This window comes from Serinus canaria, chromosome 4 (genome assembly GCF_022539315.1).
Source record: "Serinus canaria isolate serCan28SL12 chromosome 4, serCan2020, whole genome shotgun sequence".
In the NCBI taxonomy this organism is placed as follows: Eukaryota; Metazoa; Chordata; class Aves; order Passeriformes; family Fringillidae; genus Serinus; species Serinus canaria.
This window is the reverse complement of record NC_066317.1, coordinates 39,906,836-39,931,559: the sequence shown is the minus strand read 5'-3', so window position 1 is coordinate 39,931,559 and position 24,724 is coordinate 39,906,836. Positions and strand designations below refer to the sequence as shown.

At 39.5% G+C, this 24,724-nt stretch overlaps 1 protein-coding gene across 1 annotated transcript in view; it reads right to left on the bottom strand.

The window, feature by feature from the left end:
- The window catches only part of SNX25 (sorting nexin 25), an 81,289-nt gene extending 59,839 nt beyond the window's left edge, over window positions 1–21,450 (bottom strand). The window contains exons 1-3 of the mRNA XM_050973807.1: window positions 20,851–21,450; window positions 9,295–9,379; window positions 1,066–1,282 (exon numbers count right to left, since the gene is read on the bottom strand). Of these exons, the coding sequence (XP_050829764.1) occupies window positions 1,066–1,282; window positions 9,295–9,379; window positions 20,851–21,297 (749 nt within the window). The 5' untranslated portion in view covers window positions 21,298–21,450. The remainder of the gene's footprint in view (window positions 1–1,065; window positions 1,283–9,294; window positions 9,380–20,850) is intronic.
- Window positions 21,451–24,724: the final 3,274 nt, after the last annotated feature.

The window sequence follows — 24,724 nt, the reverse complement described above, 5'->3', positions numbered from 1 at the left end:
CTAAGCAATTTCTACCTCATTGCAGAGCTTAAAGAAAGCAGTACCTAGAATCTATTGCAAGATCTACTGCAAAGTACATACACCTTAATTTCTTATTTTCTTGAATGTAACCACCCTTTAGTTTCTTTTCTTTTGCTATGCTTTAGCTTACATAAAAATTAGCTAGGATCTACCACACATACATTAACCATGTCTTCTAATAGACAAGTGAAAGAAGTGCCAATGGAAATAGATTGATCAGTGACAGAACACAATTGTTCTTTTTTGTTTGATGGGGTGTCAAAAAATACACAGATCTAACTGTAGGTAAAACTTCACAGAATAAAATGTACAGTCTAAATCTGAATGACCAAAGCATATTCCAATTAGAATAATCAAAATGCAGGTAAGTGCAGATACAAGACCAAATTCCATGCACAATTAGACAAATTGTGCATTCAGATGGGGGAGCTGCATAGGCTAAGATATCCTATTTGCAATTACAATTTGGGTGGAACTCTATTGTTCAGGGCTTTTTCAAGTGGACAAAGAGATCCTTGCCAAAGAGGAAATTTATGAAATTAGCAAGATAACTTAAGTAGAGAAAGAATATACAGCCAACAATTTTTCCACTAGCAAAATCTTTTTACTGCAGGACAGGTCACCTACAGAAATCACAAGGCTTTGCCTCCCAGGGCTAGAAGAAATGGAAAACTGAATGGAATAACTCCTGGTGCTATTCTGGGAAAGGTGCAAATAACTATCTTGTCTGTTGACCACACTGACAGTGGCCCTTCTTTCCATTGCATGTTCACAGTACTTTGCAGGAACTGCTCACACAGCCCACTCCTACTGTGAACAAAGGATTCATGGATTAAACTGAAAAGAGTAGTGAATCCAACCTCTTAGAAAAAGGAGTTCAAGTGTTTCCTTACAGACATCCTGAAGCCTGCTTGATCTCTCAAACTGGTAATAAGCTTGAACTATTTTATCAGTTTTAAACACAGTCTTCATCACTTTGATTTAGCACATCTGTAAGTGAAGAGAGAAGCAGAAAATTCCAAAGAACTGCAGTTTTGTTTTTACCTGGCATTGGCTCCTTTAAGGTCACAGAAGTGTGAGAGTAAAGCTTTCACTACATCGTTGCAGACAACTTTAACTACATCAATGTGACTCAGCCTCTGTCGCAGCTGCTTGGCAATCTCCCAAAAGTCTTCAGAGAGCAGCTGGTACAGCTGCCCCTCATCTCTGCTCAGTTGCCCATACCAGGACAGGATGTAATCTCTATAGCTGTAGTCAAACACTGAAAGGAGAAACAAAACAATAAATAGCAAAAGCTGCAAAAGGACAAGGCATACCAAGATAGGAAAAATTTAACCCTCGACCCTTTTCAAAAACTGGCTGGATAACAGGCTTCACATCTACTTCTCACTGAAGAAAGGCTGGCGAGGTTACAGCAATCTGCACCTAACAGGTTACTGCAGGTCACTTTGCAAAGCAAAGCCTTAAAGTGGATTTGCTCAGACAATCAGGTTACCAGCTACACACAAACCTCAGACTAATACCTGTCTCTCAGCAGTGGCTTTGGTTATATGAAGTATCATATAATCTGGCTCTGCCTAAAATCTTGCAGACTGAAGCCAGCTCTCTTTATATAAGAACTGAATAGTCTCCACTCCAAAGTCATGGCTAAAAATGGGGGGTGGTAATATTTAGGTTTCCAAAGATATATACAACACAGAACACCACCACAGAAAGTACATTATAGGATCAGAAAAGCTAAGAGAGAACAAGTGGATTAGTGAGACCACATGAACTTAAAAATGACGAAGCATTCCAAACCATACCGACAGGCAATAACCAATACCACTGCAATTGCAAATCCCATGGCAACACTGTCTTCTACCACTCTGACTTTGCTTTTTGGCATTTGTGTGTCACCAGTTTTACTGATGTTTCACCCCAGCAAATATCCCTGGAAGTCTAAGAGAGCAGGAGGTGTTCAGGGATAACACATGAACTATTAAGCAGTTGCAACAAGATGGGGGAAAAGCTGGGGTTGTAAGAGTCAATTTGCATCAACCAGATAACAAAAAGGAGAATAAAGTCATGTGCCTGGTAATTTAAGCAATTTCTTTACTAAACAAGCTGGATTCAAACTTTCATATCAAAAGTCCATCTAATTTGTCAGTGTAAGCCCACAGTGCAAAGTAATCATAAGACTCTATAATTTCTTACCTTCCACTTTGATAGAAGCTGTTTGTTTGGTAAATTATGTAAATTAATAAAATCTCCCTGGAACTGGCAACAGTGAACTAACAGCACATTAATAGGCAACAGCTTAAATATTTTCACCTGCCTTCTCAAGCAAAACCAGCAAACCTCAACCAACATAACCTTTATGAAAACATTTCCAGAGAAACAGCTAAAACTGATTACAGTTTTGAGTCAAATGCTTCACAACCTAGCTTCCTCAAGTTTATAAGGAAACTGAATCACTTCAATGAGTATGCTGAAATATATAGTTAAAAGCCTTTTGCTAAGTCATTTCAAGACTTTTTAATTAATAATTCAGAAAAAATTCCACAGTTGTGTAAACAAATATATAACAGGTTTGATTTTTTTTTTTCCTAATCCAGGTCAGAAAGTAGTAAGCACAGCTAAACAGCAGGATAGGAACTTCCAAAATACTTTTCTAAAATAGATTAAATATTTCACTGAAAACTCTTACCCACAAATACTACAGAGTGATAAAAACAGTTATAAAAATAGTGGTCTTCTGATAAGCAAGCAGAGGAATAATTTGTCAAGACACCACAGAACAGAGGAAATAGCATTTTAAAATCTGAAGTTCTATTACTTATCTCAAGTCTTCCAACAAAATACACTTTAAGAATCTATTTTTCCACAGCTGTCCCATGTCCTTCTGCAGCCACTTTTTTTGTTATAGCTTAGTTACTCTCTTCTGTTGCAAGGTCTGAAATGCTGCGGAAAGCTGACCACAGCACAGATTCTTCCTTTTCATCTTTTCCATAAGAGACCAATAATTTCTCAAGTGTGCTTGCAGCACACTGCATTGTGGTATTTTTTAATCAGCATCACTGGCAGGTAGTGACTCTCCAGATTTTCTTTCAGACACCCTCTCTATCCTTTGCAAGGGTGCAAAGTAGCTCTTTCTTCAACATCTTTTGCCCAAGAGGACAAGCCATGGTATGGAGTGGTGGCTCCTACAGAAGTCTATTCAACAGAGCTCTACAAAGCAAGAGCACAAGAGCAGAGCTTGCATACCGATCCCTTACAGACATACTGTCTTTCAGAGAAAAATCTATTCCTAATGACCCTGAATTTCTTAAATTTTTAATAAACTATAACATAATCAATTATATATAATAAAATGGAAATTATATTATAATTCAATAAAATAAAATAATGTATTACTTTTTAAGCAACTCCACTCCAAAACAGCTCCGTTTCCAACACACTAAATAATACATTCTTTTTGTTCCTTTTAGCCACTCATGAATTCTGTCACATTCAATACAAAAGAGCCACAAAATCTACTGGCAATATCAAGCTAGAGACAAAAGATCATGAATCATCATCAAAAATTATCCATGCAATTTTTAAATATTTCATTTGTGTTTAACTCTGCCAGTTACGTACTTTCAAGACTTTAAAAGGATTACACTGCTTTAAACCCTATTTTCCTGCACCTGTGTTTTACAGCTCTCTTACTTTACATGTCTTCTGTAGTTTCCTTGTCACTTCTTAACCTTGTTGCCCTTCCTGCATCACAACAGTGCTGCTCTCTATAAAATTCAGGGTTCTTTAGAGCCTTGCATGTATGTCCAAGTGAGCAGTGAGACAGCTTTTAAACAAATAAAATTTTAAAAGGACACCACCAGCCACAGACACTAACAGCAGCCAGTTTAAGACTGGGTAAGACACTGCCTTGTGTCATCCTGGCCTTGGGGTGCAGCTGCTGCTTTAGTTTCATGCCCATTGATGCAGCTGGTGCCTTCTCAGCACCCTAAAGCAACACAGAAAACAAATGTAACAAATTTATAGAGAGCAGTTTGCTCCCTTCAGAGAAGAAATCTGCTCATGGATCTCTTCTCATTACTTTTATACTACCTGTTCTCTAAAACAGTGAAAACAACAGTCAGAAGACAAGGAAGGAACAAAAAAAGAAGCAGAACATATTCAGGACAGAACCTTACTACCACTAAGTCACCCACTACAATCATAAAACAAATTTCTCCTGATCAAATGCAGTGACCACAATGAGTCTGGTGCAAAACTGTAGAAATTTCTAAATTAGTTTCCTAAATTAGTGCAGAAGATCCAAGTTCCAAGTTATTACAATGTGATTAAATACCATTCCCATGAGAAACTGAAGTTGAGTCTGTTCAACTACTCTTTTCAAACACTGTAAACTAGAAGAGTGTTGGGAGTAGAGAGCCAGAAGCTTGTATGGAGGTTCAGTGAGGACACCCCCCTAGACCCTTCCCTCACTCCTCCACATGCCCTACAGTAACTGCTATCCCTTTTTCCACATTCATTCATTCATTGAGAGGTTCAGTGGCACCACCAGGGTCTGCAGGTCAGACTGGTTTCAAATCTGCAATTTGCAGAGCTTCATACTAGACAGTTTATATTGCTAAGATTCATTATACAACTTTATTAAAAATAACAAAAATCTGAATAACAAGGATTAAATGCCTACTCTTTATCTCAAAGCAATATTAAAAAACAGCATAAATATTCTATGCAAATGCAGACAGACTTCCAAGTTTTAACAAGAAGTAACAGTCCTTTCCTGAAAACCCTGGAGAAGTCACAACCACTGCATTAATTTATAGTTAAATCCAAAACTCTCCTGTGACTGTGTGAACATATGAAAAAATGTATAGCTACAACACTGCCTTGAGTTATTCTAGAGCAACAAGCATTACAACCCATAAAAGAGAAATACAAAGGTAATGTGAATTGTGTTAGGATCCTGCAGGAAGAAACCACCTTCAAAAAGCCAAGAATGATTACCAGAATTCTGTGCTACTACAACACTAGATCTAGCATGCGTGATGGGGTCATAATAAGCTATACTTTTAGAAAAATATTTTCAATAAAAAAGAAATAGAAAAAAATGACAGACAATATACCACAGCCAAGTACCTGTCAAAGTACTGTTCTAGAGAAGCAAATGCTAAATGCTTATTTACTTCTTACAGCCACTACCTTTTTTCCCTGCCAAAAGCCAATTCAGACAAAAAAAAAAAACCCCAAACAAAAAACAATGACAACAAAAACCTGAAAGAAAATTTAAAACCCCTACATTAAAGGTGGGTTTACAATTACTAACAAAATTACTAATAAATACTCTGAATATTCAGTTTTATAATTTCCAAGATATTAATATTTAAATTGAAAGAGATGAAAGCTATTTTTCCATTATTGTATTTTAAATTTCATTATGTTTTAGCTATACAAGAGGATGAGGTTTAATGCTTATTAGCCTTACTGAAGTTTCTCATGGACCCTAAATCTTTACTTAGACCATGGTGTAAAAGGCTGACAAAATGATGTCTAAATGCCAACATTTGAGTGACTGTGAACTAGCAATAGTGATTTAAAGATTTCAGTGCTCTTCCAAAGTTTGTGTTTGAAAAACCACTAGCATTTCTTGGTTTACTTATATATTCAAGTTCTATGAAACTGACAGGTTTAGTAGGCTAGATGCTATCATTGTGCATGGATGGACTGGCCCTGGGCAAAAGGAATCCCTGACAGTCTCCCAATTTCCCAATCTTTGGTCCATTTTTATTAACATTTTCCTGGCATTTGTGTCTTTACTGGCTTTTTATGCAGAAAAAAATCATAAAAATATACAAACAATGGAGAAAAAATGTAGGAAATGTAGTAAAATCAGACAAATTTATGTCCAAATATTTTCCACATGCACCCTTGGCCAAGAGTTCTTAGCTTCAGGTGTTTGAATCCCAATAGCAGACAGAACATAAATTCAAGTTGGTTTGCTGATATTGTGGACCAAAAAAAAAAATTGTTTGGAAAGCTGTTTTTGGAAAAAATAAAAAAAAATTTAAAATTTAAAATAAATAAATTTTAAAAACCCACCAGCTTTTCAAATAGAGAGCAGCAGGAATTCTTTTTTTAAAAAAACCCAATTTCAGCAGAGAAAAAGAAAAATTTAAAAATAAATTTTAAAACCTCACCAGCTTTTCATATAGAGAGCAGCACCAATTCTTTTTCTAAATATTAATATGCACATATTGAGTTGGGAAATGAGACATAGTTTCTCCTAATCCTTCTGTAAAGGGAAATACAACCTTACATCCCCAACAGAGTTAGATCCTAAGGGATCAACACAGAGAGGCAAGATCTAATCCATAGAAAGAATCTAATAAAGTACCCAAAATATTTCCAAAAAGGTCACCTCAAGGGAAGGCTGAAGGAAGACAACCCACTCCAAAAGAAGAGATGTCTCTCCAGAAGGAAATATTTTAAGATCTAAGAAGGAGGTGAATTTTCACAGCAGAACAATTTCACCAGTATAGCTCTGCCAGGATTTGAGCTATGGCCTGTACTGTTTTACTTACTTAAAAATGACCCAGTGAAGCAGCTAAGTGATATGAAGACCATTCTTCTTGGCACTGCTAAAACTGTAGGGACAAAGACTGACTGTGAAAAACAACAAAAAGACCTCAGGACTTGGAGCAATAAAAACAGAAAATGAAATTCAGTTCCTGGGAGGACAGCTACCCCCCAGCAGATCAATCTCCTGGCAGCTGCAGCCTCAACCCAAGCAGTACACACTGTGCACAGCAGCATGAGAGAGACTGAGCACAGCCTCTCTCAGGAGACATCTTAGCACACCACTGTGTGGATGGAATCCAGACAAGCAGCAGGTAAGCACCAAAGGGTATTTGTAGAAGTGGCTTATCTTCTCTTTTTTTAAGGTAAACAAAGGTCAAACAAAAATCCAATTTCTCAACAGAAATCATAAAAAGCACTGAAAATACCCTATATTTCAATGTAAGCTATTCAAGTACTACCAGCTAAAAAGGAGACTTGGGGCTGATAACTAAAGGCCTTTTCTTTCTGCCATACTCAACAAGGAAAATCTCTTTGTAACCTTACACTTGTTCTGATTTTGAACATTTAGATTTCATAAACCACAACACTCTGTGGCAGGGCCAATTCACAGCTTTCCCACCTTGTATCTACACCTAAGGCAAGTATCCGATTTTTCATAATGAAGCAGCACTCTAAAGCACCAACCTGTTACACTGCTCTGCTCTTAATGGAAAATAACAAAGGCATTTAGGATGGAGCTGTAAACCAACACATACAGAGTTCCTTCTTGGTGGTGTTTAGTGTGAGGCACACTGTAAAAGGATGATTCCCAACAATTTTATTACAGCAAGACAAGAAGCTGTATAAGACACAAGCAACTATTATCAGCCAGTGACCATCACAGGAAAACTATCTAAACATCTACTACTAGTTATTGAAATAAGACTGATGGTTGGAACAGAAACATGGGTGGCTCCTTCAGTTAAACCAAGGATATGACCAAGGATCTTTCCAACTACATTACCAGACTATGATGGGAACATCAGGAAAAATGCAGTAAAGGAAGTGGCAGCTTGAAGTGACACAGACCCTTAGGTGAACCACACTAAACTCAGAGAGAAAAGACCACACAGCCTGGCTATAACACCAGCAAAAGCATGGCATGACCAACAGACAACAGGCAGTTCTGGAGCAGGGCAAGGTAGTTAGCAACTAAGAGTAAAGCCCAGGCCAACTTAATTACAACAATGAAACACAGCTGAAGAAATAAGAATTAACCTAAGGGCTTTCAGAAATGCAACAGCATTTCTGAAATCAGATGACATCATCCATGCATCTCAAAGGTAATGTAAAAAGAAGTAAAATCTGTTAAGGGGCTCCTAGCTAAATGAGTAAGGCTTTCTAAAGCATCTTGTTGAGTGGCACATTATACCTAGACAGTAAAAAGTTGTCCAGAATTCCTGGGATTTATAAATGCTTTAATCCTAATCACTGCAAGATTGGAAACACAAATACAGATGGTATTTTTTATATTACTTGCAATAAAGTTTTATTTAACCACAAACTTGCGGGGAAAAAAAAACAACAAAAAACCCCACCATTCACATCAAGACAACTACAAATTTCAGAACTGTCACAGGCAAGAAGTCCTGTCTATTTTCATAGAGACTGATCATTTTGTGCTGATAAAAATAAACTATTGCTTTTGGGATTGTATTCAGTATTTCAAAATGATTGCATTCAGTATCTGAGACTGAAGATGACTCAGTCACCTTTCAAACCAAAAACACTTTGTATGGTAGAGCAAAAAGTACAGTCTCATCTTTGTCAAACTGCAAAACAGAGAAGTTGGCTTTATCACTTAGGCCTGGAAGAAATAAAACAAAATCTGAGAAGTTTGCTTTCCAAAATTCAGAGTGAGAATGGAGGGTAAAAACTACTCTGAAAAAAAAACCAGCAGAAAGGCATGAGCTGTCACAGCATAAGATACTTAAAAATTTTGAAAAATGAATCATTTACGAAGTATTAGTAACTTTCTTTCAGCCTTACTGAGTAGGGATGGCCTCATGCATCCATCTCAATGACATAGGTAGGTAGTGGTCTAATTTTATCATTTTGCTACATACCTTGCTAATAGCTATTTATAAAAATAACTTTAAAAACATAACAAGTTGTCATAAGACAACGAACCCATTTAAAGCAATGATAATTTTCAAAGATACTCTCAATTGTGAAAAATACAGGAAAAAATACTGCAAAGAAATCTTAAAGGAAAAAGTATTCAAAATTAGATAAAATATTTACAAAAGGCTGATATTCTCTATCACCCAGAAATAAAAATGTTGATTTTAGATTGAGTTTTAATGGCAAGAATTGCACTACATGGAAAGACTGTATGCAAGAGTCTACAGGATTTCTCAGTTCAGGAAAACCCAGTCAAGCATATTTTAACTGTTACCCCGTTGCTTTGTGCATAAGTATTTAGGACTGTATTTCAGCCAAAAAAAAAAAAACAGCCACTACAATGACAGGATATCAGTTGAATGGCAAAGGCAACATCACATTACTTAGTACAGTGGATTTCTTAAGACTAAGACCTTGCCATTACATTTTATATCATGGAAGAAACCAGGGTCATATTCTAAAGTCCTGAAATATTGTGCAGTTATGGTTTGCTGAAAGGACTAGAGATATTCAGACTGTAATGCACCTAAGACTCACCTTCTTTCAGTGCTTTATCCATATTGTGAGAAATAACCACTCTCCTTGATTGGATTGAATCATGAGAGCTTCCAGACCAATTACTCTGAAATTAAAACAGAACATACATCGTAAGAGGAAGAAATAAACTAAAAGTTACAGAAGCAATGAAACTGGAATTCAAGGCAATAGTACTCTATCATTTGGTCTTTATACAAATATTGTCACCTCATCTAGTAAAACAGAGGAGTGTCCATTGTTTATGAGGTTATTATACATTGTTCATTAAGCACATATTAATACTTGTGTATCACACATTGTACTTGCAAAATTATCTTAAATGAAGTTTTTTTGGTAGAAAGGAGCTGCATTCATTTGCAAGACAGTGCACTAAGGACAGGACATGCATGTAACAAAACAACTGGAACTCTTTTATTCAGTATTTTCACAGCAAATAGAACATTTTTATAGCCTAATGTGACAATGGTCTTCATTTAGCCTTGTAAGCTACTTTTAAAACAAAAGAGAAGCCTTTAGATCTCCTACTGTAATTTTGGTTCACATTCTTTTGGGCTTCTTTCTTCAAAGATATTTCTGGCCCCTGGATCTTAAGCTGCTGTCTTATATAAATATTTGTCTTTATTGGAGTATTCACTCCTACAGTGTCCAAACAGGTGGGTGGATGGAGAATCATTTTTCAGGATTTAGACAAAGAGCAGTGACTCATGATGCATTTATATAGAAAGGAGTATAATTCAAAACAGAAATAGAAACTGTTCCCACTGTCAATCAGCTTGGAGGTCACTCTCCTTCCTAAGGGGAACGCACTTCAGAAACATCCCCCACCCCTTCAACATTCACCACACAGAGAGTAAGAAAGCAGCATGAACGTGAAGCAAAAACACTGTTTAATGTTCTTATAGGTAATGTACAGTTATTTCAGCCAATTTGCATGCTCATACTCTGTATTTTGATTTAATGTTTTTTGTCTACTGCAGATACATGCATGTAGAGTCTAACAAAGTTCATCTAACAGAACCTAGATAAAGGAGTCTGTGCACTGCTTTTAACAGCAAAATAAAACTTTTCAGGCTTGCTCACACCTACCACACAGCAAAGTGACTTTGAAAGGTACTTTGAATGCCTTGAGTGCCCCCCTGCCCACAGCTGCTTTGTTCCACCTTTTGGATGAATGCAGCAACACTCCCTAGAGTTCTTCCAGTCACTATTCTGAAACCATGATTGTGGTCTTTCAGCTGATTTCTTTCCTCCTTCACAACACTACCAATGGCAGGAGCAGCAAGACTTCAGCACCTTTTGCCTCCATCTGCAGTCCCCCCTCACTATTCAGACTATAGTTAATGAGGTGTAAGAACAGAGTATTTATTGAACCACTATAGATTTCCAAGCCCTTTTTTGACCTAACACTGGTAAAAGCTACAGCCATACCCAGCTAAACAGTAGGAAAAAGTATTTTTTCTCTTTGTGAGGTCACCTAACACTATTTGTAAGGCTCCAACACATCATCTCTGGCTGCTAATGTTATCACACTTCCTCAACACAAAGCTGTGTTAATGCCAGTCACAAAATTATTTCATGATTTTTCTGCTTTATTTGCAGCAGGAAGCTGCTTTATTTAAAAAATTAAAAAGACAAGAATCACAGAGACATGAAATACCCTAAGTACCTTAGGGGAACGGAAAACCCAATTAAACAAACTCACTCAGGTCTTTCTGTGAAGAAAGAACTCCTAAACATGAGCCAACAATCCTGACTCATGATCCATGCTCAACAGACTCCACTTCCCTAACACCCAGCTTGGGTATCCTACAAGGCTCATCCTTCTGCTGAACTGAGTCCTACTTGCATGGAGGTCAGTGACCTCAAGCTAACTTAGGAAAACAGTTCCATCACAAACACTGCAAGAAGCATTTTTATGGTCTAAAGCATCAGTAAGTGCTCAAATGTACTGCTCACCAAATTATTCCTTTCAAATCTAGCTTAAACACAAGTTAAAAAAAAAAAGAAAGAAAGAAAGAAAGCAACCTTCAGAGGGGATCTATAGTTGCTAGAGTTGCAAGAAAGTAAGTAGCTTGTTCCACTATTAACCTGTGGTTCTGGTTGGGTTGGATTACTTCAGATTTAAGAAACAAACTTCAGGGAGACCTTACTGCTGTCTCCAACTACTGAATGACAGGATACAGAGAAAAGGGAGCCAGAGTCTTCTTGCAGATGCACGGGACATTAGGGAACATTGCAACACAGGAAATTTCCATCACAAGACAAAACTATTTTAATCATGAGGCTGCTCAAGTATCAGAATAGGGGCACTGACAGGCTGTGGAGTCTCCATCTCTCAACCTTCCTCACTCTGAGCAAGAGAGTGAATTAGATGTCCCCCAGATATTCCTTCCCACCTGAACTATTCATGATCCTTGATGACCCTTCAGAGAGCTGTTAATTTAATTTCATTATTAATAATTTTTCAGATCTAAAGGTGCCTTGTCTAAAACAACTGCTCAAACTCATTTTTTCTTCCCATTTTATGAACTTGCATTTAGTAGAATCAAGACTTTAGCCTTGTTAGTTTAGGTTTGCTTTCAAAAAGTACTGTTTCTCTGACAATAAAAGTGATGAATTAATTACATAAGCAGGCACTCCCAAGTTAGATGACATATGGCAGCAAACACCTTAAAAACAATAGTAACAACCGGGTAATGCTGATAACCAACATCTGTCATAACAGAAGGATTTCAGAAAATTCACAGTCCAAGCTCAGTTCTAACAGCTGAGAGAATGAAAAATACAGCCTATTTCACTGAAGGACTTTCTTCCCACCCCTGACTCAAGTCAGATGGAGGGCATATGTAGAAAACAGTTTAGCTAGAAAGCTTAGATTTGAATGTTTTCACATTTTTTTTCATGTCATTCATTTAAAGAAAAATCGTGCTAGGCTTCATGAAATAGTTGGCATAACCGTGGCTGAGCCAAAAACATTTGTAGATGGATTTAACACAGTCAAAGCTCTGGTTTAGATGCTCTTTTATGCAGATTAAAATTGGCATGTTCCTCTAAGTCCTGACTTGCACTATCATAGCCCTCAATAATTTATCTTTTTTAAACCAGTGTCAAGACAATTGGGTTCCTGTAGATTTCATTGGTAAGTAATGACAGAAACCAGACTGAAACATAAATAAAACTTAACAAAAGGACTTGAAGGGGTAGGGGTGGAGAACATTTTGAACGTACATGCTAAAAATGAGGTTGTTAACAAACAGAGAGGCCTGTTTCCTGGAACACTTCAAGTTTTCCTCAGTTTTGACTTTGCTTACAGGCTGAAAAAAAGGATGTGTGCATTTCCTGTAAACTTCTGAACAACACTCATTGTTTGATACTTTTGAAATCTATTTAAGATGAAGAAAACAACAGTCTGAATGGGTCAAGAAACAAAAAAGCCTGACATTGAACCTAGGACAAAATTTCAGGTTCAATCTCCTACAGATATAAAAATTAAGTAAAAGTCATTTATTGGTTTAAATTATATAAGTAATTTTAAATTAGCTCTGAAGACAAGAATAAATGTTAAACAATCAAGAATTAAGAAATTATTTCAGCAACAACACTCAATAAGTGGCAAAGCACAGAGAACACGGGAGTACCTTCCACTATCAAGAAATTCATTTGCAACACTTGCTATCAAATCCATTTTTAAAACACAGCAGCAGAAAGCCAGGCACCTGCTACAGGCACACCACGTGCAGCCTTACTCTGCCATGGAATTAAGGCCAGAAGCAGAGAAAAAAATTACAATTATTCCTATTACATTAACTCAATTACAACAAAACTAGAACAGAGATCATGACAGATGCCACAATATAAATGGGCATTGTGCATGAGACAGTTTAATTACTGATCTAAAAGGGAAAGACTGCATCTAATTCATACACAAACCAACCAGTTACTCATAGTTACTTGTTCCTCCCACTGTTGCCCTACTAACTTTCCTCTTATCTTTTTAAAACATACATTAACATCAGACTGGACCTTTATAACAAAGAGTCACAGCCTCAAACAATACTTCACTGAACTCTTCATAAATTCATATCTAAAAGATGTGGATATATGTGTTCTTATCCACATATTGCTTCACATAGATGCTCTTATCCAAACAGTATTTCAACTAATGATGCAAAAACAAATTTATGTTCACAAGAGTTGATATTTTTAGTTTATACTAATAGTCTGTTTAAGATTACAAGGCAAGTATGTATGTGTCACAGTCAGCATTAACAGATAACATAACTACCAATTTAAAAGTCAACAAAATTAAAGCATGGTAATCCTATTATCTTAAGCATAATTATTTCAGCAATAATTTCATGATATCATCTCATTATTTCTACTAATATAGTAGCTCCTGGAATATGTAAACTCTCTTTATCAGATGGGGATCTTCAATCTTAGCTGTACCACGTTTAAAACTGGTAAAACTGCAGCAGTGTAAAAACTTTATAATCAGGACAGAACTTTCTTCACTTGAGATTTCACAGAATACCAGACAGGTAAGAATATGAAAATGAAACATTTCTCAGATACTACTTCAATTCCATCAGTTCAGCCAAGAAATAATTAGTAAGTTAGCATTCAAATCACTGTATTTCTGCTCAGCAAGAAATACAGCATTATCCTGTGCTGGAATTTTTAATATTGCCATCAAAATAAAGCCTTAAATGAATTCTCAAGGTACAGGCATAGCCCCAGTTTACTGAACATTTCCACACTCTCCTCCTCTGTAAAAAGAGATGACAAGAACCTATGGTCTATACTTCAAGGCCAAAAGAGCCATATGGCATGAAAACTAAATAACTGGCAAGCCAGAAAAGCCAGCACAAAATCATGCTTGAGCTGCAGAGTCTCAGTTTAGAAACTCCTGCGAGGTCTATTGCTATACCCTCCCTGCACATGACTTTTCACCATACACACATTTTATAGGGTGTTCTGTGTTTTCAAGAGCACCACAAAACATGCCACATGAACCATCATCATTCATTTTATTACCATTAACTTGTTCTGTTTCACTGTCCATATTCAATAGGTGGAAAAATGGTATAGAATGACTGGTTACAAAAGCTTCCCATAGACACAACACAAATCTGTTCCCCTCATGACTACATGATTTACCTTTTTAGCCACTTGAAGTAACAGCTTGGGAAAGGATACAGTGTTCTATGTAACTGGCTCTTTCCTTGGGTAAATTCTGCTGCTCTCCTTTGCAGAGAGCAAGAAACCAAGACTTGGCAATACAAGAGAGCTTTATATGCGATTTTATTTTCAAAATGCTTCTGATACATGCCTATACTATTTTCAATGTCAAAGCATACCTTGAATGCAGGATGTCTTCACTCTTGATCTTATTACAGAGGTTTTATAGCCACCCTTAGGATTTCCCTGCAAGAGACTTGGACAGTAAGATCTCTAGGAGCCCACCACCCATCCTTACTGACTCAGCAGAGCTTGGTTATCAGGAGAAATGAGCTAACACTCTTGTTATGTTTTCAATCATAAAACACTGTTCCTGTGAGAAGCAGTCCCTACAAAGGTAAAAACGGCCCATTCACAGCAAAATAAGAGATGTCAATCTAACACAAAGTTGAGAAAATTAAATGTCAAGCACAATAAAATGCAGACCTGACAACAAAGGATCTAATGAAAGGAATCAGAAAGGACTGCATGACAAGATGAGAAATCTCTAAATATACATGATGAATAAAAGAAATCTCTAAACATACATGATGATGAAAAATATGTGGAAAACTAAGTCTGTTCACTGCTAAGGAGTTAAGGAACAAAGAAGTGAGTGACAGAGTCTGAAAAACATTCAATTTCCTGAGGTCAGTCTCCTGTAATAAAGTTATCACTCCAAAGTCACACCTGCAGATAATCAACATATGCAGTCCTAACAAAGTTCCAATTCTGAAAAGGCTTACAAATCCCAAATTATAACAGATGTTCCACAGATCCCTAAAAATAAAATGCACCAGAAATGTCCAAACCACAGGCCCCTGCTGAACTATAGCAGAACTCTTGCAATTCATGCAACGTTTCCCTAACATTTTTAAATATTCATGGAATTGGTAGAAATTGCTATAATATATTTTCATTATTTTGATTTCAAGACTTTCCTAGTAGTAAATACAACCATATTATCAAAGGATCATTGTTGACCTGTCTATAAATGAGACAGAACTAAGAATAAATACACAACACTCTGAGTTCTGTTATAAATGCATTAAACATATCTTCTCCTTTCAATCCAGAAAAAAACCATCAATTAAAAGACTGGCAGTAGATCAGAATATCTGCTTGCAAGCCCAAAGCAGTCTAAAGTGTGACAAAAGTGCCGCAACCAGTGACTGCTGTTGTTTTTACAAAAATCCTGCAATATGAGAGCTCTAAAAATCCCCTGTGCAGTCAGAGAATGAGACAGACCATAGAACATGCTTGGCTTTAGATTTAGAAAAAACCCATAAATGCTTTTTAAGTCGTACGAAAGGCATATAGATCAAAATTTGAAGGAGTTAGGAAGCTTCTCCTCTCCCTCACAGTTCCTCCAAACTACTTACTACCTCAAGAACTCTTTTGCATCCCCACTTGAAATTTATGCCCACAGATGGCAAACCTTCCACTTTCCACAGCTGCTGGGGCTCCTTAAAGCTTACCTTCACAAGCTTCATCTCATGGCAAAAGTCCAACAGTGAAGGAAAATAAAACTCTGTGTCCTTTCTCTCTGCTTCCCTTATGTTCTTCACAAAGGGCAGAGCTGGCTACTATGACAAATAACTCAACCTCAGTTAAGCTGCCATCACATTTGAAAGATTGGGACCATTTCCATTTCACTACACATCCTCCTACGGCTTGGATAAAAAGCAGTACTATGTTCCAGGATCCAGATATTTCAAAGACAACCTGATCCAATAAAAAAAAAGCTTTACCCATGCCCCCTCCACTAATGGCAAATTTAAAATACACATTCAAGGATGGAATGAGCCTTTAGGAAGATAAAACATGATCACATGTAGTGTGATTTGGCTTTAGGGCCAGAAAGGGAGAGCGTTAGTTTACTCACTCAAAATTGAGAGCTATTAAACTGAAGTAAACAATAGTGACCAAATATGTCAGGAGATGAGTTTTAAAGAAATACTAAAAGTAATTGACAACTGTTAATTGTAGGAAACTAAAGATAGGACATTAAAATCCATGTACCCTTTTCACTGGGAAAAAAAAACATTTACTATCCTTCTGTTAGTGCTGCAGACAGACTAGGTAGATCCTTCTCTTTACAGAGTATCATTCACTTAATCTGAATTAATAATGCAGTATTTAAATCTAATAAACTAATCACTGTTTTTCGCATTATTTAAATGAAGTTGATAACCCAACTCTCTGTTACTTGGAGCTTTTGCTTTGAATCAGAGTCAAAACATTATGCTGAAAAGAAAACCCCATCTCTGCCAGGTTTTTTGGCAGAGAAACAACTCACACAAATGTGGGAAAAGTTTTCCTTCCCCTTCCCACTAACTTGGTTAACATGGTTCTTCACATGAGTCAAAGCCATCTCCCTCTACAACCACACAAGGTAAAAGGAGTTTTGGAAGCAAACTCGAATTTTAAAGGGTTACATATGTTCTAACCCAGGCTATCTTTGCAATGAACAAGTCCACTGGTACTTGAGAAGTGAAAATCCCCTTTAAAACAGATATTCTCACTGAAGTACAATTGGGTCATCATGCCTTTTTGCTGTTCTCCTCCACCACAAATCATCTTGTCCAAAAACAGCTCCTGCAAAGTGCTGAAAAATACCTGACAATAATATAATGTACAAGTTCAAGGACTCATTCAATTCCTATTATTTCAATATCAATAGAAACTATTTAGCAATACTATCAGTACCTGCAAGTACTTAAAGTATTAAGTAGGACATTATTATGAGTTGCCTGTACACCTCTCTTCCAACAAAACAGAGATCTTTATGTGGAAGCCAGGAGACTTCCCAGATATTTTTTATTAAAAGAGCTACAGAAAAAATACACTGAAAGAACAATTTATCATAGGGATATAAATCACACAGCTTTTTTTGCAATTCTCCACAGATTTCAAGTGTTCTTTCTGAGATACCTGACCTCAGAAGGAAGTCCTCACCTTTCAACTCACAGAGGAGTTACACAAAAAACGGACAAAGCACAGCTTTATGTTTGAGAAGATAGCTTCTCTAGTTGCAAGTTCAAGCAAAATGAGAAAAAAAAAAAAAAAGTACCTTGCTCTTCTGAAATCCAAACCTGCAACACTGCACTTCCTCACTTGATGAACAGGTCCGTGAAAATCAACAGCACTGAACTCTCACATGCTAAGTGGTTGCTGAATTGAGAAGGTACAAAAAATTCCCTTTATTCAGTACAGCACGAGGGACTCCATTCAACTCCCCTTTGAAGTTGGTCAAGAGTACTCCCACTAGCTTTCCAAGAGCTGAGTCTGACTACAACTAGAGTAAACATTTATTCCTGAATACTTACTATTTCCTCATTTGTTAACCCCAATGTGAAAAATCACACAAAGAATGAAAAGTGAATTGTCTAAATTTTGTACATAAAACACATGAAGAGTGAGATGCCAGTCATAATAAGATTTTTGCCTTACATTTTTCAATTACTAGGCCAACAAGTAGTTCTTCCTTATTCTTGAGGAAAAGAAAAAAAAAAAAAGGCTGAAAAAATTATAGTTTACTTTCATCCTACTACTGGCTCCCAGAAAAGACAAAAGGATCAAAAGGCTCTACGAAAAACATGAGAGTAACAACTGGATGATAAAAAAGCAGTGTAAATGCAAAAGGACGTAAAATGAAAAGACTAACTAAATTAGGAAATTTTAGTGAATGACCTACATTTCTATAGGCTGCCTATCTAGACAATTTTATTTTCTTCACCTACATTTTGCGGAAGCTCCAACTAGAAAGTCTGCTGCACATACACAGAATCATGTTCAGAAAAACTCTTCAAGAAGCTTTCCAGTCCAGAAGCCACTTTGTACCAGAAAGAAATCAATAAAACTATAAATTGAAGGTATGAGAAATCCAATTAAGATGCCTGGCATTACATCTTCTAAATAGAAAAGGTAAAATGACTCACTCCTTTTTTCAACATCCCTTTCATGTAAGTAAACTTTTGGGAACAGTGCAAAGAGGGAGGAAAGAAAAAATTTAATGGAGTCAGGGAGAGGGTAACAAAACAATCCTGGGAAAAGAGTTCTAACAGGTACGGCTGTCTTACCAGTGAATTTTAAATACCAAATTTCAACTCCCTTCTGAAACAACAAACACATCCCATAAAGCTACAATAAATGCAAACGCTACAAATTAGACCGCACAATGCAACAGCAGGTGTGCACTATTTATATATACAAATCCAACGGATGAACAAAACATCTTCAAGAGAAATGCACAGTAATATATCACAAAAAGAAAGTGCAGATGGTACAGTAACAGAAGTAGCTATTTGTCTCTGGACAGTTCTAGTTTCACTGCTGTTCTGCAGGCTTATGTTTTTCAGTAGGCTTACATTTTTCACAAAGGAGGAGACAAAGAAATTAATCTCTTTTTTTTCCTTCAAATTTTGGCTTCCCAAATTAAACTGGCTGTTCACAAGCCTGAAAGTTGCTCCTCATTATGGCAGCAGGGAGATTTTGATCACTAAGTTTATGCATAGATATGTTTGGTACTATGTAAAAGTAAGTTAACTCACCCAGATGTTCAGATAAGTATACAAGTGCATAAATGCCACTGGAGCTATGGCATTAAAATTGAAACATTATTCTTGTAAATCTCAAAGCAACAGGAATTGTTGTTTTGATAATCAATTGATCCATTTACATACTTTTTCTGTTTGGTGTAACATAGCTATATGGCTAAAAATAAAAGCATACAGTCCTTTACTAGAAGGTGCTTATGCACCTAATGCACATCTGTTACCTAGCACTCCTCTGACAAAAAACAGCTGAATCCCTAGCTGTACCCACCTTTTGCTTATCACTTTGTGCCTTACACCTCTTACTTCCCACCTTAACGCTCATGCACGTTATTTATTCTCCACTTCCTTCAGAAAGCTGAACATGATGCTGAGTGTTCAAAGCAAAGAGGATGTTTAAAAAAATTCTACCAATAAGACAAAATGAATATCCCACAGAGCCACACATATATCCTAAATGCATCTTTGCAAGTTTTATTATTCACTGAATTCAACAACCCCCGGCCAAATGATCCCTACTGGCAACAATACTCGGCCAGCTTCCATTAAATGCAGACAGGAAAAGCACATTGCTCCCAAACACAGGCTCCTTCTCTCCCTAGTTCAAAGAACGAAGGACTAAACCATTACTACAGGTTGTTAGCAATTTGATTGAAAAGACAGGAAGACAACTGTTTCAGCAAGTGATCTGTATTAGGTTCTCTGCCCTGCCAGCACCCGCTGTGCTCTGCAAGCTCAGCTGCATGGGCTGCAGCCCCAGAAACACGTGACAGCGTTACTTACTTACTGCTGCCGAAAAGTGTACGTGTACCAATGTAACAAACTGGGTTACCAGAACAGCTAGGCTGCACACCCAGGCGACACAAATTCCCTCCCTTTTCCTTTTCAGAGGGCTGTCAGGTATCCTGACACTACTGAAGGGAAATAGCACTTACACAGTACAGTCTGTTTATTGCTGCAGCAGCTCATGTGCTAACACACCTACAAGTCACCGTGAGGGGCCAAGGGCTCTGGGCTGGAGTCGCCAGCTGAGACACTAAACACCACATCCCTGTGACCCACTGCAAAGCAGGAGTGTGGGCAGATTCTAAATTTTCAGCAGTATTTTTCCAGGCTCATCTAGGATCAGCTCCCTAGCACTGGATGATGGGGAACAGGGCTGTGGATGGGAGGAAAGTTTCCAAATGCCTCGTGCTATCAGTCTCACTCAGAAGAATCCGAAAAATACTAAGCTGTGAGCTACAAAGAGCTTGTGAACTAGTACATTTCGGAATATGTACAGAAAATGAAATTGTTTCCCTTTTGCACAGAGCTCTGCAAAAGGGCTTGAGTATAAAATGGCACTATGGTAACAATATCTGAAGCTGTCCGACTTCAGAGAAGGCGTTAAAGGAACAGTAAGCTGCCTCTTCCACCAAGTCTTTCTTTTACCAGTGACATTTCAATGGGAGGAGCAGAAAATTATTTGAGACAGAGCCACAGTGCAGCGAACACAGTGAACCACCTTGAGAGCACTCCCGCAATCCGGAGGTCTCTCCCGGGGCAACGTGCTGATTTTTCCGGTGCGCCTGCTACCGTCCAACACAACTTTTACCATTTAAAGCCCCGTCGAGCGGCAGAGTGCGGGCAGGCTCCTGCGGCCGCGGTAGGACAGCAGGATACGGGGTTCGGGTGGCGCGGCGTTCCACAGCGGAGCGAGGGCCGCACCATCCCAGCCCGCCGCCGGGCAGGGAGGGCGCGCCGCGGCCACCGCCCGCTCCGCTCCCCTCCCGCTACTCACCCCCGCGACCGGCCGGACCGGAGCGACGGCGGCGAAGTCCGGCGGCGGCAGGCGGCGGCGGCCGCGGCACATCAGGACGATCAGGGTGCCCAGCGCGGCGGCAGCGGCGGCGCAGCCCACGTAGAGGGCGAGGCGGAGCAGCAGCAGCGCCAGGCACGGCGGCCCGCTGCCCCCCGCCTCGGCCCGTTCCTGTCCCAGGTGGACGACGGACACAGCCAGAAGCCCCAGTCCCGCCGCCAGCACGAAGCGGGATGATCCGGGATCCTCGTCCTCCTCGTCTTCCGCTGCCTCTTCTTCGCCGCTGCCGACCACAGCGGCGGCCGCCGGGGCGCTGCGGCGGCGCGCCTCGCCACCGGGGCCGTGCGAGCCCAGCGGGCCGGGGGCGGCGGCCCCCGCCGCCTCGGGCTGCCCGGCCGTGCTGCTAGCGCTGTCGGCACCGGGGAACATGTTGCTCCTGGCGCCGCTGGGAGCAAGCGCATCTCCCGCCACGGCAGCCCCCTGCGAAGGTCGCCGCTCCCGGGGCCCCCCCTCTCCTCCTCCGCCGCCGCCGCCTCCTCCGCCGCCCGCCGCCGCCGCCACTGGCACCGCTACGGCCGCCGGGGGAGCCGGAGCTCATGCCCAGCGGCAGGAGGGTGCGCGGCGGCCGGGCCGCTTTCTGGCGGCAGCGCTGCCCCGCGCGGGGCGGCGGGAGCCGAGCGCCGTGGCAGCAGCCGGGGAGGCCCCGCCGCGCCGCTCTGTGTCCGGCCGGGGAGGGGGCGGAGGCGGGGGCGGTGCCTGCCAGGCGGGCGGGCCCGGGACATGTGCGCCTGCAGCACCGCCCCAGCGCAGGGCCCGGTTGGACTGTCTTGTACCGTGTTGTGACTCAGGGAGCTCCGCCGTGGCGGGGTTGGAGGTGTATGCAGACACTGGCCAGGGAATGGGTACGCTCGGACGAAGCGAGGGGAATCCCCGCCGGCTGCAGTGCGGAGCTTGGCTCCGCGAAAAGCTACGGAGCGCCTCCCCCCCACGGGCCTGTAGCACGGAGGCTAGGCCCAGAGGGACCCGGCATGATCAGACCGGGTCATCGGGGTCCGAACCAGAGCTTAGGACAAAAGCCTTGGAGTGCGGCATCTCAGCGATCCGGACGCCCTCCTGAGTGTGGGCAGTAAGCACCCTCTGCCTGCTCCCCTCTGATCAGCCAAAGGAAGTCATAAATAACTAGACTTTAGAAATAAAAAGTTGATTGAACAGTGATTCTAAAGAAAAACAGCCTCACCACCCCAACAGAAGCATGCCAGCCCTCCTCTCAGTACCCTCCCTCTGTTGTATATTTTATATCTGTTTGTGGTAGATCTGAGAACAAATTCCCAGAAGTGCTCAAGGCCATATTTCAGCTCTGCTTGGGACACATGTTCATCTTGCCATAGGTGCGACACAGCTACAGCTCCACCAAATTTGTCAGCTCATAGCAGCTACTGAGCACAGCTGAACTGGGAGGCCTTCATCTCTTCAAAATGTTGTCTGCAAAAATCAGTTTCATTATCCAGTGTGCAGCAAGCCAATAATTACACACTCAAGAGAGACATTGACTACTTATTTCAGAGTTGTGCAAGCCTGGGTGCACAGTGGTATTCAACAAATCAAGCACACCAAATATCAAAACTTTTTAGCATTTATACATCTTAGCAAACAAAGGAATTAGTGTTCATTGTCTACAAGTTCCATAGTTCTCTCATTAATTAGTATTTTATCCTCTATTGGCTAATGATTCTCTTGTTTCCCATGCTAATCAGTCTGTATGCTCAGCCTTCTTTTGGTTTAGTGGATTTCCTGGGATGGTGGTCCTTGAGTCTGTGGTTGTGATCTCCCTCTGCAGGAATTACCTTTTATCAAGTTGGAACTAATTTCAGCACAATTGCTGAGTTGGGTTTATTGGTTTCTTCCTTACCTTGGGAGTTCTGCCAAATGTCCATGTGTCCCATAAATTCTTCATTTTTGTGTCCACTATCAGTGGTACATCTTTTTCCCCAGGCTTTGTTAACCTCCTCCTAGGTCTGAGATCACTGAAGCATATCAAGCCCTAAACATTAACAATGCAATTCCACCAACAAGTATTTTGTTTTCCTAACACATGGACATCACTTAGAGCTTGCTTTTTAGCTGCTATCTGTTTCAAGGATTACATCTCCCTTCTTCTTGATTAGTCTTGAAAGTATACAAAGATCAAACGTAAAAGAGCATCCTTTCGTAAGAGAATTTTTACATATTCCACATTTTACAAGAGTAAGAGTAAACGGCAATGCTTTCCTTGCAGAAGCCGCCTGAAAAAGTGGATTTACAAGCATTTACTAATGGGCTTCATTTTAAGAAATGATAGCTGTAAACTCTACAGAAGTGTTTAGAGATAGAAGTATACTGGTAGGCAGCTGGTACATTTGCCACTGTTCTGTCAGCTGAAGTGTAAAAAAAAAAAAGCCCTGAATTTTGCTTTTTAAACACAGTTATTGTTGCAGATGTTGGAGTAGTGATTAATTTATTTGTGCTCTCTAAAAATATTACTTCTGTCAAATGAACTCTACTAGCTAGTTGAAGAAAAGAAACAAATACCAATGCTCTGATCTTGTGAGTTTTTACATTTCCTTATAACTTCTACGGTGCAATAAAGCAGCATTTATAAAACCAGACACCAAATTTCCCTGAGCTTCTGCAATACTAAGCAAGGCAGGACACTGAGCATGAATAGTGCAGGTGTCCAAAAGTCTCTTACAGCACTGGAGCAGCACTTGTAATAGGGAATTGTATGTCAGCTCATGGTGCAGAACTGTAACGGAAACAGGCACAGAACAGCATGGAGCTAGTCAGGATTCTGAGTTACAACAAATATTTTACTCCATCACAATATTTTCTAAGCTGTTTCTAACCTAACTCACAGTGTCAGATGGTCTGGGGTCCATATATACCTGCCTGTGTGTATTAGACGTTTGCATAACAATGTATTTCACAATAAGTGGTTATGAAGTGATTTTAGGGCCCCTGTTGGAGGAGACACTGATCCCTATTCTGATCCAAAGTCCTTACTGTAACTTCGTCCTTAGTAGGATAAGATATATAATTCTATTACAGTTTGTTCTATTTAGTGGATATACAGTTGCACAAAATCCTTTTAAATGCTAGTTCAGACAATTCACAGAGTATCCAGAACTGATTATTTAAGTAACATGTCTAATGTGATTAAAAATAAAAATCATTATATCATAATAGTGAAAATACTATTGCAATGGTAGTCCTTTCCCATGTGAATTACTATGTGGTAAAACATCCTGATGATGCACTGAAGGGCTTTGGGACCAGGGCTTTTTCAATACATAAGACCATTAAAACCAGCAGAGATTTTTGCAGAGACTGAAAGCTTTTGGATAAGGCCCAACATGCCAGAAGGTTTCTTATAAAGTTATTTTATTCTCATCAGGTAGAAAATAGAAAACAAATATCCATCTCATCAGCGCACACTTTACTCATCAAAGATTTCAGAATATCCAGGACTTTGGACTGAGTTCAAGATCTACTCTGGGATCTTAATAACACAAGAAACCAGACAGAGACCTACTGCAAATGCATTCAGGAAACTGCCCAGGCCACTGTCAAAGCTACTTAAGGCAACTAAATTTTTTAAATTAACCTGAAGCAAAGCATGCAATGTTGATAGTCTTGTGTAAACAGAGAGTATTTTCTTACAATATTAATTCTCAGAAGTGGAGAGGAAGATAAAAACAACCAAGCCTGCCTGCAATAACAACTTAGTTCTGCAGTGGTTATGCACAAAGCCACTTTTTGTCTGAATGAGTAATCCCACCTATTTTAGCTAGGATTTACACATCATATCCTGAATTAGATA